Raw genomic sequence first — 15419 nt, forward strand, 5'->3', positions numbered from 1 at the left:
GGAACATGAGCCGGGCTCCATGGTGAAGTGGGCAGCTCTGGCGGTGCTGTTGATGGTGGCCGCTCTGGCTGCGGCCATCCTCAAGGTGACCGCCTCGGCGCCGCTGCTTCCGCGCGGCCGCCCAGCCTAGCCCCGGCCGCCGCGGGCGCGCGCGAGCTCCACCCCGGTCGTTGCGGGCGCGCGCGGGCGAGCTCAGCCCCGGCCAGCCGCCGCGGGCGCGGGCGAGCTTCGCCCCGGCCGCACGCACGAGAAGAGAGATCGAGTTTGAGAGAGAGAGAGAGAGGATAGGGATGAGATGGGTATTATGGACGTTTTGACTGACCGGACCCATTTGTCGGGACTACAAAACGGTGAAAAACGAACATAACACCGACGGAATGGCTTGGAGAGCAAAGAAGTTCAGAACGATGACACTCGTATGCGGTCAATTTTTTTAATGACTTATGTATAATTACAAACTTTTTTAATGGCATTCATATAAAAGCCTCATCTTCCTCGGAGATAACAAAAATGTTCCCAAAAGGCACGCGGGCGATCAAATACGAGAACATTTTGAACACTCCTTTTGCATATCTTTACTGAGTGGACAATATTCGCCTACCCTTGTGATTCTCTCTTTTGCTTGCAATGTTGATTAGCCTGTGATTTTGTCTTGGGCTCGAAGGCTGGTAGGCTTTCTTGCACATGTTGCTGGTACATCTCATATACCTAGCCTGGCCGTCTAGATAGGCATTGTCAGGATCATGTGTCGCCAGAATTGTAACCGGTCTGTGCTCCAGCGATGAAACCATCCATATGTAATCTGCTAGCCTGTTCGCTTGGCTGGTTCGTATCGTTGTTGGTTTATGAAGAAGTACTGCTGGCTGGTTTGTGTGAGAGAAAAATACTGTTTCGATTAAAAATTTACAATCGTTTACGACAAGCTACGGTCAAACGAACAGGTTAAACAACAGCTGCATCCGTGATAAGCCCACTGATTGCCAGCATTCTTGCGCCTGTGGCTGTCAGGTGTGTCCGATGCTTCTTCATTATTGGTGGGCAAAAAAGCCACAGCGTCATCTATCTGCTGCATCCGTGATGCGTCTACGTAGGCCCTGCAACCTGATTGACTGATTCTTTCTCGGACGTAGTAGGCTGCGCCTAGTTCTTCTCCACTCGGGCCATGTTTAGGGGGTGTTTGGTTTCCTGGACTAAATTTTAGTTCATGTCACATCGGACGTTCGGATGTTATTTATGAGAACTAAATATGAGTTAATTATAAAACTAATTACACAGATGGAGACTAATTTATGAGGCGAATTTATTAAGCCTAATTAATCCGCCATTAGCACATATTTACTGTAGCACAACATTGTCAAATCATGGACTAATTAGGCTTAAAAAATTCGTCTCGCAAATTAGCCACAATCTGTGCAATTAGTTATTTTTTTCGTCTATATTTAATACTTCATGCATGTGTCCAAACATCCGATGGGACATGGACTAAAATTTTCCTGTAGTAACCAAACACCCCCTTAGTTCCCCAGATTTCCTGAATTTGGCACTATGCAAAAAGAAGATTCTCCGTCACATCAAACTTGCGGTACATGGAGTATTAAATGTTGACGAAATTTAAACATAATTGCACAGTTTGGTTGTACTTTGCGAGACGAATGTTTTAAGCCTAATTAGTCAACGATTGAACCATTATTACCAAATAAAAACAAAACGCTACAGTGCTTGAACAGTGCTGCCGAATCCGGCGGCGCCGAATCCGGCCTCCAACTAAACACGGCCTCGATCGTGAAAGGCTGAAAGCGCGTTAGCTTGTGCTCACGGCCGGTGCCAAAGGCGCCTCCGTGCGTGCTGCATGACGTCGATGCGAGATTCGATGTTACTTTTCGTCCGGGTCCATGCTGCAGGCAAATGCCATTGGCCCATTGCTGCACCTCCGTAACAATGCCGGCGGCCGTCAAGCAGCTGCTGTTCGTCGCGCCAGGTGGGCGGCTTCGGCCTTCGGTCTAGGGCTATAGGCTGACTTTTTTTAATGCCTATAGGTTTACTGTTGCTAATATTTTCTATAAATCGGTTAAAGTTAAAAAAAAGTTGGACCGACATATAATCCCACGGCGACACTTATTAAGGGAACGAGGGAGTACGACACTCCGCCCTAGCCTGGCTGAAAGACAGGTTGCCAAAGGTACCTGCATTTTCTGACAAGCCTCAGCTGGTTCAGTCTATTAGAAGTTGACCTCGGCTTAGGCTTGATAACATATGTCCTGTTCGCTTGGCTGATAAGTTATGTTTGAAAGTATTGTTGATTGATTTGTTATGAGAGAAAAATACTGTTTGTTGACTGAAAAAATATGATTTATAAACCAAACAAACAGGATGCTAGTCCTAAGGGCCATGGGCCCACCACTTCTAACTAACACACGTTCGGATGTGTAGACCATTTCAGTTTTGACTCGATCCAACCGTTGATGTACTATAAGAAAGGGACTCGTGTGGCTTCTCGCTCTCTTGGTTTGACGATGAGAACACCTACACCCCTAGCCCACTGATAGGACCAGGAGTCGGTCGAAGACCGATGCCCTCTGCTGTTCCATCGAGGACCAGGAGGCCGATATAGGAGGCTTCAACCAGAATGATCATTTGCGTCTAACTGAGGTACGTGCTAATTAATATGGAAATTAGTGTGTTCATATCATTATGCTAGTGTGATCCTAATGGGCTAATCACGTTTAAGTTCTAATACAGTCGTTTCTATGCGGCGCAAGCTGTGTAGCGTTGGCATGGGCAACGGGCGATGTAGTCAGGTGTGTTGGGTTGTTTCACAGTCCTACATCAGTGGATGCAGGCTAAATTGGTTTGCTTTCACAGTCCTTTATGAGTGGTTGCAGTTGCAGGCTAGTCTGAAAAGAATATTGTTTTGTTGATTTCATAGGTGGGTGCAATAATCTCCTATGAAGACGTTTGGTTGCATGTATGGGTGGGGAAGATGACATGTGGACCAGCATAAGATGCACTGCATCCACCCAACCAGGATGGCCAGTGAAAATCATTTTAAGCATATCTACCGAGCTAGGACGAGTGTATTTTTGCATTTGCTCATGTGACTGCATCCACTCAGCACGCAATCAAACATACATATTTTTCAGATGGATCCACGCCCCGCCAGGACGAAGGAGATACATGCAAACACACCCTTAATTAGTTGTGTGTTGCCAACCACTGATCGCAATGGACGCTTGGCCTTGTGCTGCACCCGACCACATGAGCGCGTGCCATTTGCATATTTACTCTATGTTTTGGTTCCCTGAACATTAGAGAGAATTTTCTTCGTGCTAGTTACGCTTACCGTTCCAGATTTCTAATACCCAGATTGACGCCGAAAGCATCCCTTGTGTTTTGACGGTCCAACATGGGGTTCATGAAGTCAACACTAGTGCGCCAGCATGTCATGTTGCGATGCTACCTTGTCCTCCACATCCACATGCAACTGCCATGCAACGGCCCTATAGCTTGTTTGTCGTGCCGTGCCAACGAGCACGGTGGCCCGGCGTGCTTCCATGAGCCCGGCTCCGCCCAAGGAGTGAATCGACGCCCCCGCGTGGACGCGCGCCGCCGCAGCCGAGCGTGGACGAGCGCTGCCGCAGCCGAGTGCAGCCATCGCACGGACGCGCGCAGCCACCACGCGGATGCGCGCCGCAGCAGCCGAGCGCTCCACCGCGCGGACGCACGCCGTTGCAGCTGAGCGCGGCCACCACGCTAATGTGCCGCCGTCGTGGTGAAGCCGTGTTTAGTTGGTTGAAAAGTTGGAATTTGACTACCGTAGCATTTTCGTTTTTATTTGGCAATTAGTGTTCAATCATAGACTAATTAGGCTCAAAACGTTCGTCTCGTGATTTCTAACAAAACTGTGCAATTAGTTTTTTTTTGTCTACATTTAATGCTCCATGCACGTATCGTAAGATTCGATGTGTACTGTAGCACTTTTTTAGAACTAAACACGGGCGAAGAAGGTGTCGTGTGGTGGTCAGATAGGAGAGGAGAGAGTGAAGGAGTTAGGGTTAGGAGGAGGAAGTTGTGCTTATATACCTCATACTTTTCATCCAAGGACTGTAATTCATCTAGAGTTCCTCCAACGGTGGAAATAAATCGGACCGCATAGTGTCAGTCCATTAACCGTACCGTGCCTAGCCGGCACGGCCTAGACACGGCGCTATCACCAGACCGTGCCCGGTACGGGCACGATGGCCCTCGGGCTGGGATTTTTAGTGGTGTGCCAGTGCCGGCCCAGCAGGCCTGACCCATTTGGCCAAGTATACCCACTCCCACTCCACCCACGCCCACTCCTCTAACGTCTCGGCCGATCAAGCCCAGTCGACGGCCCGTCGCACTGCCACTGTACTGTCCCTGTAGCACTAATCGGGCGCGTGACGCTTCCGCACCCGAGCAGTGAAAGGACCACTGCCGCACTGCGAAAACCTGCAGGTCCACACGACGCACTCCGCGCGCTTCCGTCAGTCCAGTCCTCCTCGCGTTGCTTTCCCCTCTCTCACCGTCGCCATCGGCGCAGCGACGCGGGAAACCGAGCCGGGGGAAAGCGAAGGTGCTAAAGCCCACCTACCTCACCCCTCGCCCCGCGCGCCGCCGGGGATGGCGGCTGCCGGCGCGGCGTTCTCCATCCGGTACTGCATTGCGCTGGTGGCCCGGCCCGGCCTCTACTACTGTGCCACATTGTTTGCGCCAATGCTGCTGCTGCTGCTCATCTCGTGCCACTGTTTCATTTTTGTCGCTGCGACGCAGGGAGTACGCGGCGCGGGCGCGGGCGGGGGCGGAGGGTGGCGGGAGCTGGCCCTTCGGCGGGGACGCGGGGCCGCTGCCGCCGGTGGAGGTGCGGCGGTTCCTGTGGTGGCAGGACGAGACGGCGGCGGTGGAGGAGGAGGAGGAGGTCGAGGTGGAGAGGAGGATGGCGGCCAAGCGCCGCAAGCGCTCCGTCGCCGAGCTCTTCGCCGCCGTGCCGCGGGTGCCCCGAGGCGGCGGCCAGCAGGGGTCTGGGAAGGGGAAGAAGGCTGCCAAGAGGAAGGCGGACAAGGACAAGGGAAAGCTAGTGCTCGCTGTCAGTGTTAAGACCAAGAAGAAGAGAAAGGTTCCGGCCGTGATCGATGTGAGAGAAAAGGTAGCGCGCATTGCATTGCATTGACCGTCGATTTGCTTTCCATTTCTGGTATTACGATTTTGTTGAGCACAGTAGAATGTTTGTATTCTCAGGCAAGTACAGGTCTGCATGAGCTTGTACGCTACAAGTGGATCTTATTGTTCAGCTGACCATACGCACAGATCGCTAACTCCTTGAGAGTTGAGAGTTCGTATTCTGCTACTAGTGGAGCACTATGTAATTAGGGATATACGGCAGCCATGAGAATAGTCATTGCGCAACAACAGTAGAAAATAGATCCACGAATAATCACTTAAAGTTTGCTGTGGATTTTCTCTTTAAACTATTCTTCTTTTCCCCTCTAATATTGTGTTCATCCATTATTCCTGCTTTTGGGTTATTTCTGACCAGACAAAATTTTCAGGTGTGCTTTGCCTTGATCATTAGATAGAAGGTGTATCAGATGACATAAATATTGCCGGCATATAATTTGGATGCATAGCAATCAGTTGTAACTAAAACTTACAACTTATTGACTGTTTCCATATTAATTGTGAATGACTAAGGTGTAAGAAAAATTTCTCACCACCTTCTAGCTGTTGTTGGAATGTCTGGTTACTTGTCCGTTTTCCCTTTAGTTTTCATCCGTGGTATCTACTGGCCTCACGTGTCTAATGCCCTTTATCGTTCTTGTTTTCATGTTGTTTGAGTTGGATACTTAGATTGTTTTATTCAAAGTTACTTTCTTAGTAGTTTCTATTCCTATGTGATATCGATGCCAGCTGAATTGTTATTGTCAGTAGTTAGCCTAGTGTTCATGTTTTCCAGCATTTACATTTCAGTCCTAATGTGGTTGGTAGGGCTTGCCTTGGTGGTGAAGTTGATAAACACCTTGGCAGCCAAGTTTCCTAAAGCATCTACCATTAGGTAGTTAGAATATTCCCTGGAATAAACCCCTAGCCTATAAGAGCACATGGGGGGGAACCACTTGTACAATTCAACTGTCTTGTATTTTGCAATTCAATAGAAGGCCACAGGCCAAGTTATCCTCTCAATTACCTGTGATCTGGTGATCTATGCCAACAATTGGTATCAGAGCTCGGGGTTGAGAGAAAGGGAGAGGCATGGCCACCTCCGCAGAGAGAGCAGCAGCTGCTGCCGCCGCCGCCGAGCAGCGTGCGCAGCGTCTGGCCGCGGCAGAGGCCGCAGCCACGCAAGCGCAGCAGGCCACGGAGGCCGCAGCAGCAGCAGCTCGGAACGCGGCCGCCACGGCCGCGGCTCTGCGTCGAGAGTTGGTGGAGGAGGATCCGCCGCGCGATCGCCGCCTGCAACCGCGGAGGAGCCCGGAGCGCGAGCGCAGGCAGACGCGGTCGCCCAATCGGGATCAGGATCGCCGCCGCGGACGGGCCAGGGGCCGCTCGCCGGTGATCCAGACCGTATACAAGGATTCTGGCTCAAGCTCCACCTGGCCGATGCTCACCAAGTCAAATTACCATGAGTGGGCCTCGATCATGAAGCTGAAGCTCCAGGCGCGGCAACTCTGGGACGCGATCGAGTACCAGGACCTGTCGTACCATGAGGATAGGCGCACGGTGGAGGCGATCATCGCCGCCGTGCCGCAGGAGATGCAGATGCCGCTATCCGAGAAGGGATCGGCCAAGGAGGCCTGGGACTCCATCGCCGCCGCGCGGATCGGCGTCGATCGGGTGTGCCGCGCCACGCTCCAGCGACTCCGCAGCGACTGGGAGAAGCTCGCCTTCCGTCCGTGTGAGCAGATCGAGGACTTCACTCTTCGCTTGATGGCCCTGAAGCAGCAGCTCCTCCACGGCGACAACGACATCGATGAAGAGCGCGCGGTGGAGAGGCTCCTGCGCGCCGTGCCGCCGAAGTACGCCCAGCTCTGGATCGCCATCGAGACGCTTCTCGACTTCCTGGACCTCACCATCGAGGAGGTGTCTGGGCGTTTGAAGACGGTGGACGACATGGAGGTGCTGGCCGCGGAACCGACAGCCATCGGCGGTCTGCTGATGACAAGGGAGCAGTGGCGTGCCAAGGAGAAGGAGGAGGCTGCCGCTTCCGCGTCAGGCAAGGAACCGCGACGTCGTCCACGCGGCGGCAAGAAGCAGCGCGGGAAGGGCAATTGCGGCGGAGGAGACAGAGGCGGTGGCGACGATCGCGGGGTGGACGACGACACCTGCCTCAACTGTGGTGATCGCGGCCACTGGGCGCGCGACTGCCGCCAGCCGCGTCGTGGTGGTGGTGACCGCGGCGGCGGCGGTGGCAACCAAGGCAGAGGAGGCAACCGCGTTGGAGGTGATCGCGGTGGTGGTGACCGCGGAGGAGGCAATCGCGTTGGAGGTGATCGAGGTGGACGGCGCGGTGGTGGGCGTGGCGGTGCTGCGCACGTCGCAGAGGCGAAGGACGATGATGGTGCTCTGTTCCTCGCCCACGGCTTCCTCGAGCTCGACGAGAAGGCCGAAGCCGTCTGCTCCAAGGCCACGGCTTCCCTCGACATCAACGAGCCGTGCGCGCGTGTCTTCCTCAACACCAGCGCCAACGAGGAGGCGCTCGACGGCTGGTACCTCGACAGCGGGGCCACGCATCACATGACCGGCCGCCGGGAGCTCTTCGCCGAGCTCGACACCACGGTGCGCGGCACGGTGCGTTTCGGCAACTCGTCTCGAGTGGAGATCAAGGGGACCGGCTCCATCGTCTTCCAGGCCAAGAACGGGGAGCAGCGCGTCCTCCATGGCGTCTTCTACATCCCAGCGCTCCAGAACTCGATTATGAGTTTGGGGCAGCTCGACGAAGGAGGCTCCAGGGTGGAGATTGATCATGGAGTGCTCCGTATCTGGGACCGGCGTGGTCGTCTTCTCGCCAAGGTACATCGCGGGCCCAGTCGGCTGTACATCCTGCACTTGGAGGCCGCGCAGCCGGTGTGTCTTGCCGCCAAGAAGGAGGACGAGTCGTGGAGGTGGCATGAGCGCTACGGGCATCTCAGCTTCGAGGCGCTGCACCAGCTCGGCAAGCAGGAGATGGTGAGGGGGATGCCGATGATCAAGCATGCGGAGCAAGTCTGCGACACCTGCGTCACCACCAAGCTCTGCCGCAAGCCGTTTCCGCAGCAGGCACAGTACCGCGCGCAGGCGCCCCTGGACCTCGTCCACGGTGACTTGTGCAGGCCGGTGACGCCGGCGACGCCAGGAGGGCGCCGCTACTTCTTGCTGATGGTGGACGACGCCACCCGCTTCATGTGGGGGTGCTTCTGCCGACAAAGGATGCTGCTGCGGATGCCGTGAAGCAGGTGAAGGCCGAAGCAGAGGAGACCGGCCGTGAGCTCAAGGTGCTGCGGACCGACAATGGAGGAGAGTTCACCGTCGGCGAGCTGGCGCAGTACTTCGCTGCTGAAGGAGTCAAGCGGCACTACTCTGCACCACACTCACCGCAGCAGAACGGTGTGGTGGAGCGGCGCAATCAGACGGTCGTGGCGACCGCACGCGCGCTCCTGAAGCAGAGGTCCATGCTGGCCAAATTCTGGGGGGAGGCGGTGATGACGGCGGTGCATCTGCTCAACCGCGCGCCGACAAGAAGCTTGCAAGGCAAGACCCCCATGAGGCCTGGCACGGACGAGCGCCGGCAGTGAGCTATCTGCGTACATTCGGCCGTGTCGCTTACACAAGGGAGCTCGGGTAGCTACGCAAGCTCGACGACCGCGGCAAGACTGGGGTCTTCATCGGCTACGCCGAGGGCGCCAAGGCCTACCGGGTCCTCGATCCGGCGACAGGGCGCGTCAAGGTGAGCCGCGACGTGGTGTTTGATGAAGGGCGCGGCTGGGATTGGTCCAATTCGGCCGCCGAGACGTCTGCTTCCGCCTCCAGCGACTTCGACATCGAGTTCTGGGGAGTCGACGCAGACGGAGCTCCGCCGTGCACGCCGTCACCAGCTCCAGGGGAGCACGATCCACCGGCTTCCTCTGCTTCACCAGCAGCGGAGACCGAGCAGGCGGACCCAGTTGAGTTCGCGTCACCGCTCGAGGACGACGATGATCGCCTTGACGCTTTCTACGACGGCGAGCAGCTGCGGTACCGTACCATGCCCAACATCATCGGGGACGCGCCCACACCGCCGCCGGCTTCACGTCTCTTCGCCGAGCTTCACCTCACGCACGTCGGCGAGCCGGCCAACTTCGCGGAGGCTGAAGGCGATCCTGCCCGGCAGGCCGCCATGGAGCAGGAAATCAAGGCGGTCGAGCAGAACCGCACGTGGGAGCCTGTGGAGCTTCCTCCCGGTCACCGGCGCATCACCCTGAAGTGGGTCTACAAGCTCAAGAAGGACGAGCGGGGCGCGGTGACCAAGTACAAGGCGCGCTTGGTGGCGCGGGGTTTCGTCCAGCAGGAAGGGATCGACTTCGACGACGCGTTTGCTCCCGTGGCGCGCATGGAATCCGTCCGAGTCCTCCTCGCGCTGGCGGCCCAAGAAGGATGGCGTGTCCACCACATGGACGTTAAATCGGCCTTCCTCAACGGCGACCTCAAGGAGGAGGTGTACGTGAAGCAGCCGCCTGGCTTCACCGTCGCCGGGAAGGAGAAGTTGGTGTACCGTCTGCGCAAGGCTTTGTATGGCCTACGACAGGCTCCGCGAGCTTGGAACGCCAAGCTGGACGCCACCCTCAAGGAGATGGGTTTCCAGCAAAGCGACCATGAAGCCGCGATGTACAGGCGAGGAACAGGGGAGGAGCTGCTGCTGATCGGCGTCTATGTTGACGACTTGATCATAACCGGTGCCAGGCTCAAGCCATAGAAGGTTTCAAGGCTCAAATGAAGAAGGTTTTCGACATGAGCGACCTCGGCCTCCTGTCCTTCTACCTGGGGGTCGAAGTACACCAAGATCCAGCTGGGATCACTCTGAGGCAAACCCATTATGCCAAGAGGATCCTTGATCTAGGAGGTATGGATGCCTGCAACCCCGCCCATACACCAATGGAGGAGCGGCTGAGGTTGAGCAGGCATAGCACGGCTGCAGAAGTTGATCCTACCCAATGCAGAAGATTGGTGGGCAGCTTGCGCTACTTGGTCCACACAAGACCTGACTTAGCCTTCTCAGTAGGTTTTGTCGGTCGATTCATGGAGAGGCCGACTGCAGAGCACCAAGCTGCCATCAAGCGCATCCTGAGATATGTGGCTGGTACTCTGGAGTTTGGCATGCACTACACTAAGGCTCCAGGGAGAGCAATGTTTGTTGGGTACTGCGACAGTGACTTGGCTGGGGTTCATTGACACCAGCAAGAGCACTAGTGGCACCCTGTTCTTTCTGGGAAGCAATCTTGTGTGCTGGCAGTCAGTGAAGCAGAAGGTGGTGGCTCTATCTAGTTGTGAAGCTGAGTACATTGCCACTACCACAGCTGCAACACAAGCTATTTGGCTATCCAGGCTGTTGGCAGACCTCCTTGGAAGGAATGTGGAAGTGGTTGAACTGAAAGTTGATAGCAAGTCTGCACTTGCTCTAGCCAAGAATCCAGTCTTTCATGAGCGCAGTAAGCACATCAGAATCAAGTATCACTTCATCAGAAACTGCTTGGAAGATGGAAGTATCAGGGCTGATCACATATCCACCACTGATCAGCTGGCTGACATTCTAACCAAGTCTCTTGGAAGATCAAAATTTGAAGAGATGAGGGGAAGAATTGGGCTCAAGCAGATCACTTCCAAGGACCACAAGGCTAAAGGGGAGAATTGTCAGTAGTTAGCCTAGTGTTCATGTTTTCCAGCATTTACATTTCAGTCCTAATGTGGTTGGTAGGGCTTGCCTTGGTGGTGAAGTTGATAAACACCTTGGCAGCCAAGTTTCCTAAAGCATCTACCATTAGGTAGTTAGAATATTCCCTGGGATAAACCCCTGGCCTATAAGAGCACATGGGGGGGAACCACTTGTACAATTCAAGTGTCTTATATTTTGCAATTCAATAGAAGACCACAGGCCAAGTTATTCTCTCAATTACCTGTGATCCGGTGATCTATGCCAACAGTTATAGGTACACTTGCTTTTGCGTAAGATTTTGCAAAGTGCGGAATGACTAAAATAGTGTTTTTGTTTGTTTGTTATGGAGTTATGCCATAGTTTGGTTGACTGACTGTGAATAATTACTGTCTACAAAATACGTGTAATGTTCCTAAGTAATGCAGGTATATAGAATGGTGAAAGTAATAGAACCTTCCACTTTCTTGATAGGTTCAAATAATACCTTGAAATACAATATGGAGCAGAAAATGTCTAGAGATGTTCATAAAATACCTCAGGAGATGTGATACATTTGCTTTTTTCCTCATTTCAGGAGAAAAACAGCGGGGTAAAGGTCACCTCAATTAGCATTTCTAAGTCAGTTCAGCATTCCATAAAAAAGAGGGAGCCCAAGAATTCTTCTTCCAAGAAAAAGGAAAAGCAAGAGATCTCAGTCTTACTGGACAAGAAAAGTAAGAAGGGAAAGAGAAAGTCAGTTATGGAAAGACACACAAAGGATATGACAAACAGTGTTCAAGCTCAAAGCATTTGTAAGAACCAGTCAAAAGCAGGTTTTAGCACAGTACTGAATACCACAGATATGAGGTGTAAATCGCATTCTTCTTGCAAATCAAAGCATGTTACCTTTTCTGATGGCACTGTCAAATTTAGAAGGACTGCACATCTACCTGAAGATAATACAAAGCAACCACAATCTGTACAGACATTCGAGCAACCCACTCAGGAAGGTTGTGATCACCGCAATACAGATGAGCAACAGTTGGTTTATCAACAATCAGAAGCTATATCAGGGGCTGTTGAGAGTACCAGTTCTTTATCTGAAAATTTAGTACCAGTTGGTGTTTGCCGTACAATCCCACTTACCAAACCAAAAGATATCACTGTACTGGGCAATTCAGTGGATCTGAACCGCTGCATAGAAACTTCTCATGGCAGTAACTGTTTTAATTCCGCAAGTTTGGCATGCAAATCTAGTAAGGTGCCTTGTCAAAGCTTCAAAGGTGTGGACTCTCATCTGAATGGTGACAATAGCTTAAGTCTTGATGTTGAGTGCCTTGGAGAACAGAACCATATGACTTCACAAGCATCATTTAATCATGTTAGTTTGGCAGCCAAGGCAATATCAGGTGATAGGAGCCCATGGTCGCAGCCTTCTGGTTCTTGTTTATATGATAGGAGCAGAAGCACATTCCAGGAGAGGGCAGTTGCCTTCGGCAAAGTTAGTTCTGAGCTTCTTAGATCTGGTAACATGGTGAGAAGCATAAGCTCCTCAACAGGATCAAATAAACCAGCACAAGCCGCTGATTGTATATCTGCATGCAGGAACAATCACAACTGTGATGACTATGTCGGCCTTCCTATTAATTCACGAGGTGAATTCGTCAAGGTTCATCCTGGTGGCACCCCTAATTCTGTTGACATTTTTAGGAGGCAGTGTTTGGGGGAGAATTCCTCATGTCCCTCAGCTTCTCCAACCGTTTTCAGTCCTATTACCTGCACGGATCATGTCAATTTGAGACCCAGCTATCATGCTCGACAAATTTGTGCAATTGATCAGTCTGTTTTTCATGCAGAACCTCGTTTTACTCCAACAGCCCCAATGGCATATGGGACGGATGTCAGGCAGTTGCCAACGGATGTCAGGCAGTTGCCAAGTTCTGAAAGAACAAAAATTCATTACTACACAATTCCGAGCAACAAGTATCCATGCGCCAAACAGCAAGAGCTTTCAATGGAATGCTTTTGCTCTGAATGTTTGGGGCATCATAATCCACAGCAGAAGCTCCTTGGGATGCGAAACCACTATCTAAGTCAGAACTTTGGGCAGGACACCCAACACAATGCCGAAACAACAGTGCGCCTTATGGGAAAAACAGTTACACTTGGGACCAGCAGCATACAGTGTACACGTCTGAATAATGAAACTCCATGTTCCAGTAAACAAAGTCAAGCTGAAGATCAGTTCTTCCAGGGAACACGTACAAAAGTTTTTCCACAATTGTTTCATGGAGGACTGGTATATCCCCCATCTGCATGTAGGATTCCGGATGGAGAGAGACAACCATCTGGAAACCCATCACATTTTTCTTTTGTTCCAGCAGCTGTACGGGCTTTTGTGCCTGGTACCAGTGGTTTCAGAACAAATGGTCACAGTCAGCAACCTGAACTAGCAACAGCCAATAATCGTTATGTTCAGCCAGTGAACTGGCGCAACGAAAGTGAGCTAGGGAATCAGCAGCCAGTTATGGCAAATCAAGTTCAGAGTAACGCCAAAGACATGCTGTTGGGTTCTATACACTGCAGACACACTCAAACTGTTGCACCAGAGTCATCTTTCAATACAAGGAGCAGTGCCAGAAACTTCATGGAAAAAGGACCAGCGTCGTACCAGTCCAGTTATCTTACGCAACAACAGTTCAGCAACATGGCACCGAGAACCGCGGCATCCTCTTTTGCGTCAGGCTATGCTGTTCAGAAAACCCCAGGTCTAACAACTCATACAAAATTCACGTCGCTCCGACCATTGCCCCCTTCGGTCATCCCTTCCCATGTTTACAGCACTGAGTATGCACCACCGCCCCATGGATCCGTTACTACCTTTCACCCATCAGTTCCCTTACCGTATCCACCGAGCAATTCTAGTGCTCCTGGCGATGCAATATTTGGAATTGAGAGCATGAGGTGGACTATGATGGGATCAAGGCCTGAAGGCTTGGAACATTTGAGGAACAGCAAAAGACCAGCAGAAAAGGATGATGTGCCCCTGACGTTACCAAAGAAACCTTGCACCGTCGCACAGAAGGGGTTACATATGTTGCCTTTTCCAGAAACGGGTTTGGAGTTCCGGGGATCCAGTCCAGATGCGCAGCCACAGCCACAGCCTATCTGTCTGGACGACGAAGGTGAAGCTGATCTTCGACTTGGGAACACAGAATCGCATCCCACGTGGTCAAAAGCTGTCAGCACTCTGAGACCTGTGAAGCTGAATCCTGGAGCGAAGCATGTACTGCAGCCAAGTGCCAGCAGCGTGTATCAAGAAAATCCCTGGCCTGTGCATTCGATTACACCACCACTGGCCCCTGGAGAATGAGGCTTCCATGACGCCAGACGCAGAGATGAACAAGTTCTAAGTGGTCTTTGTTGTAAGTGAAGCACCTGTATAAACTGAAATTGAGGTGCCAAGTCATGACGCCAAACCTGAAACATTCAGTGATTTTGGCTGGAAGGGGCTGGTGTAGGGCGACAGCCTTTTGCTGTAGTGTTATGCTGTTATGTTATAGCGTGCTGTAGCTCCTGCATTTCTGTTTCGCTTCACACACATCGATCGGTGAATCGGTGATCTGCACAGCATCACTTGTTGAACCGTGCGGTCGCGTCCCTGACCTGATGCATGGGCCGCTGCCGCTGGCGCCCGTGAACTCCTCGCACGAACTTCTTGGCCGCACAGAACAGCCGCGTCCGAGGCACGTCAGGATGTGTATGCTGTCGTTTTCGTGTATCACGAGCTAGTCTCGAATTTCTCCCAAGTGAAGGCCGTGAGAGGTTGCGTGTGTTCCCAATGCTGCAAACTATTCATGCCGAACCGTACATGGTTTCCAAAACGGCAAAATGCCAAAACTATTTTTTAGGAGTAATGCCAAACTAATTACACACTTTGAAATACAATATCGTAAAATTGCACTTGAGGCACACTATATAACCTATATACGACGTGCACCCAAGAACCGTTCGTCGAGTTTTATGCAGCTGACTGAAGATCACGCCCACACAATGCTAGACATTTATCTGTCACAATTCACAAATCAGACTGAAGAACCGCGAAACCTATAAGCTCTGCTCCGAGCCGATGGAATGATGGATCTTGTCTAAATTATGTTGAATTAGAACTTGAAATAAACAGGATCTTATCTTAGCCTAAACATGATCACTAACTAAATCTTATGCGGAAATTAATCTGATACTAACCAGAGCCTGTGAACGCCATCTGTGTTGCTGGAGATGTGAAGTTGACGTAGATGAAGTAGGTCTTAATCTTCACCAGATCTGGGCTTGATGCTCCTAGTTGGTGATGAACGCGATGTAGATCTTGCAATACCTAGATGGGCATGGGTAGACGGCATTCCTAAACCCTCCCGCGCCTAATCGATCGGTTATGTGAATAGTCACGGAGATTAGAGAGATCATGACGCCAGGGGCGTCTCTCTTATTTATAATCGTGCTGTGGGCCAGGGGGCTGAACCCTTAGAATTTTAAGGGT

At 52.0% G+C, this 15419-nt stretch overlaps 1 protein-coding gene across 1 annotated transcript; it reads left to right on the forward strand.

Moving 5' to 3' along the window:
* Positions 1-4595: 4595 nt before the first annotated feature.
* LOC136509966 (uncharacterized) lies at positions 4596-14399 on the forward strand. Its single transcript, XM_066504545.1, has 3 exons — positions 4596-4673; positions 4792-5164; positions 11475-14399. The coding sequence occupies exons 1-3, from the start codon at positions 4642-4644 to the stop codon at positions 14250-14252; spliced, it is 3183 nt and encodes a 1060-aa protein (XP_066360642.1). The 5' UTR covers positions 4596-4641; the 3' UTR covers positions 14253-14399.
* The last annotated feature ends 1020 nt before the right edge of the window (positions 14400-15419 follow it).

The sequence above is a fragment of the Miscanthus floridulus genome, chromosome 16, assembly GCF_019320115.1.
Source record: "Miscanthus floridulus cultivar M001 chromosome 16, ASM1932011v1, whole genome shotgun sequence".
Lineage (NCBI taxonomy): Eukaryota > Viridiplantae > Streptophyta > Magnoliopsida > Poales > Poaceae > Miscanthus > Miscanthus floridulus.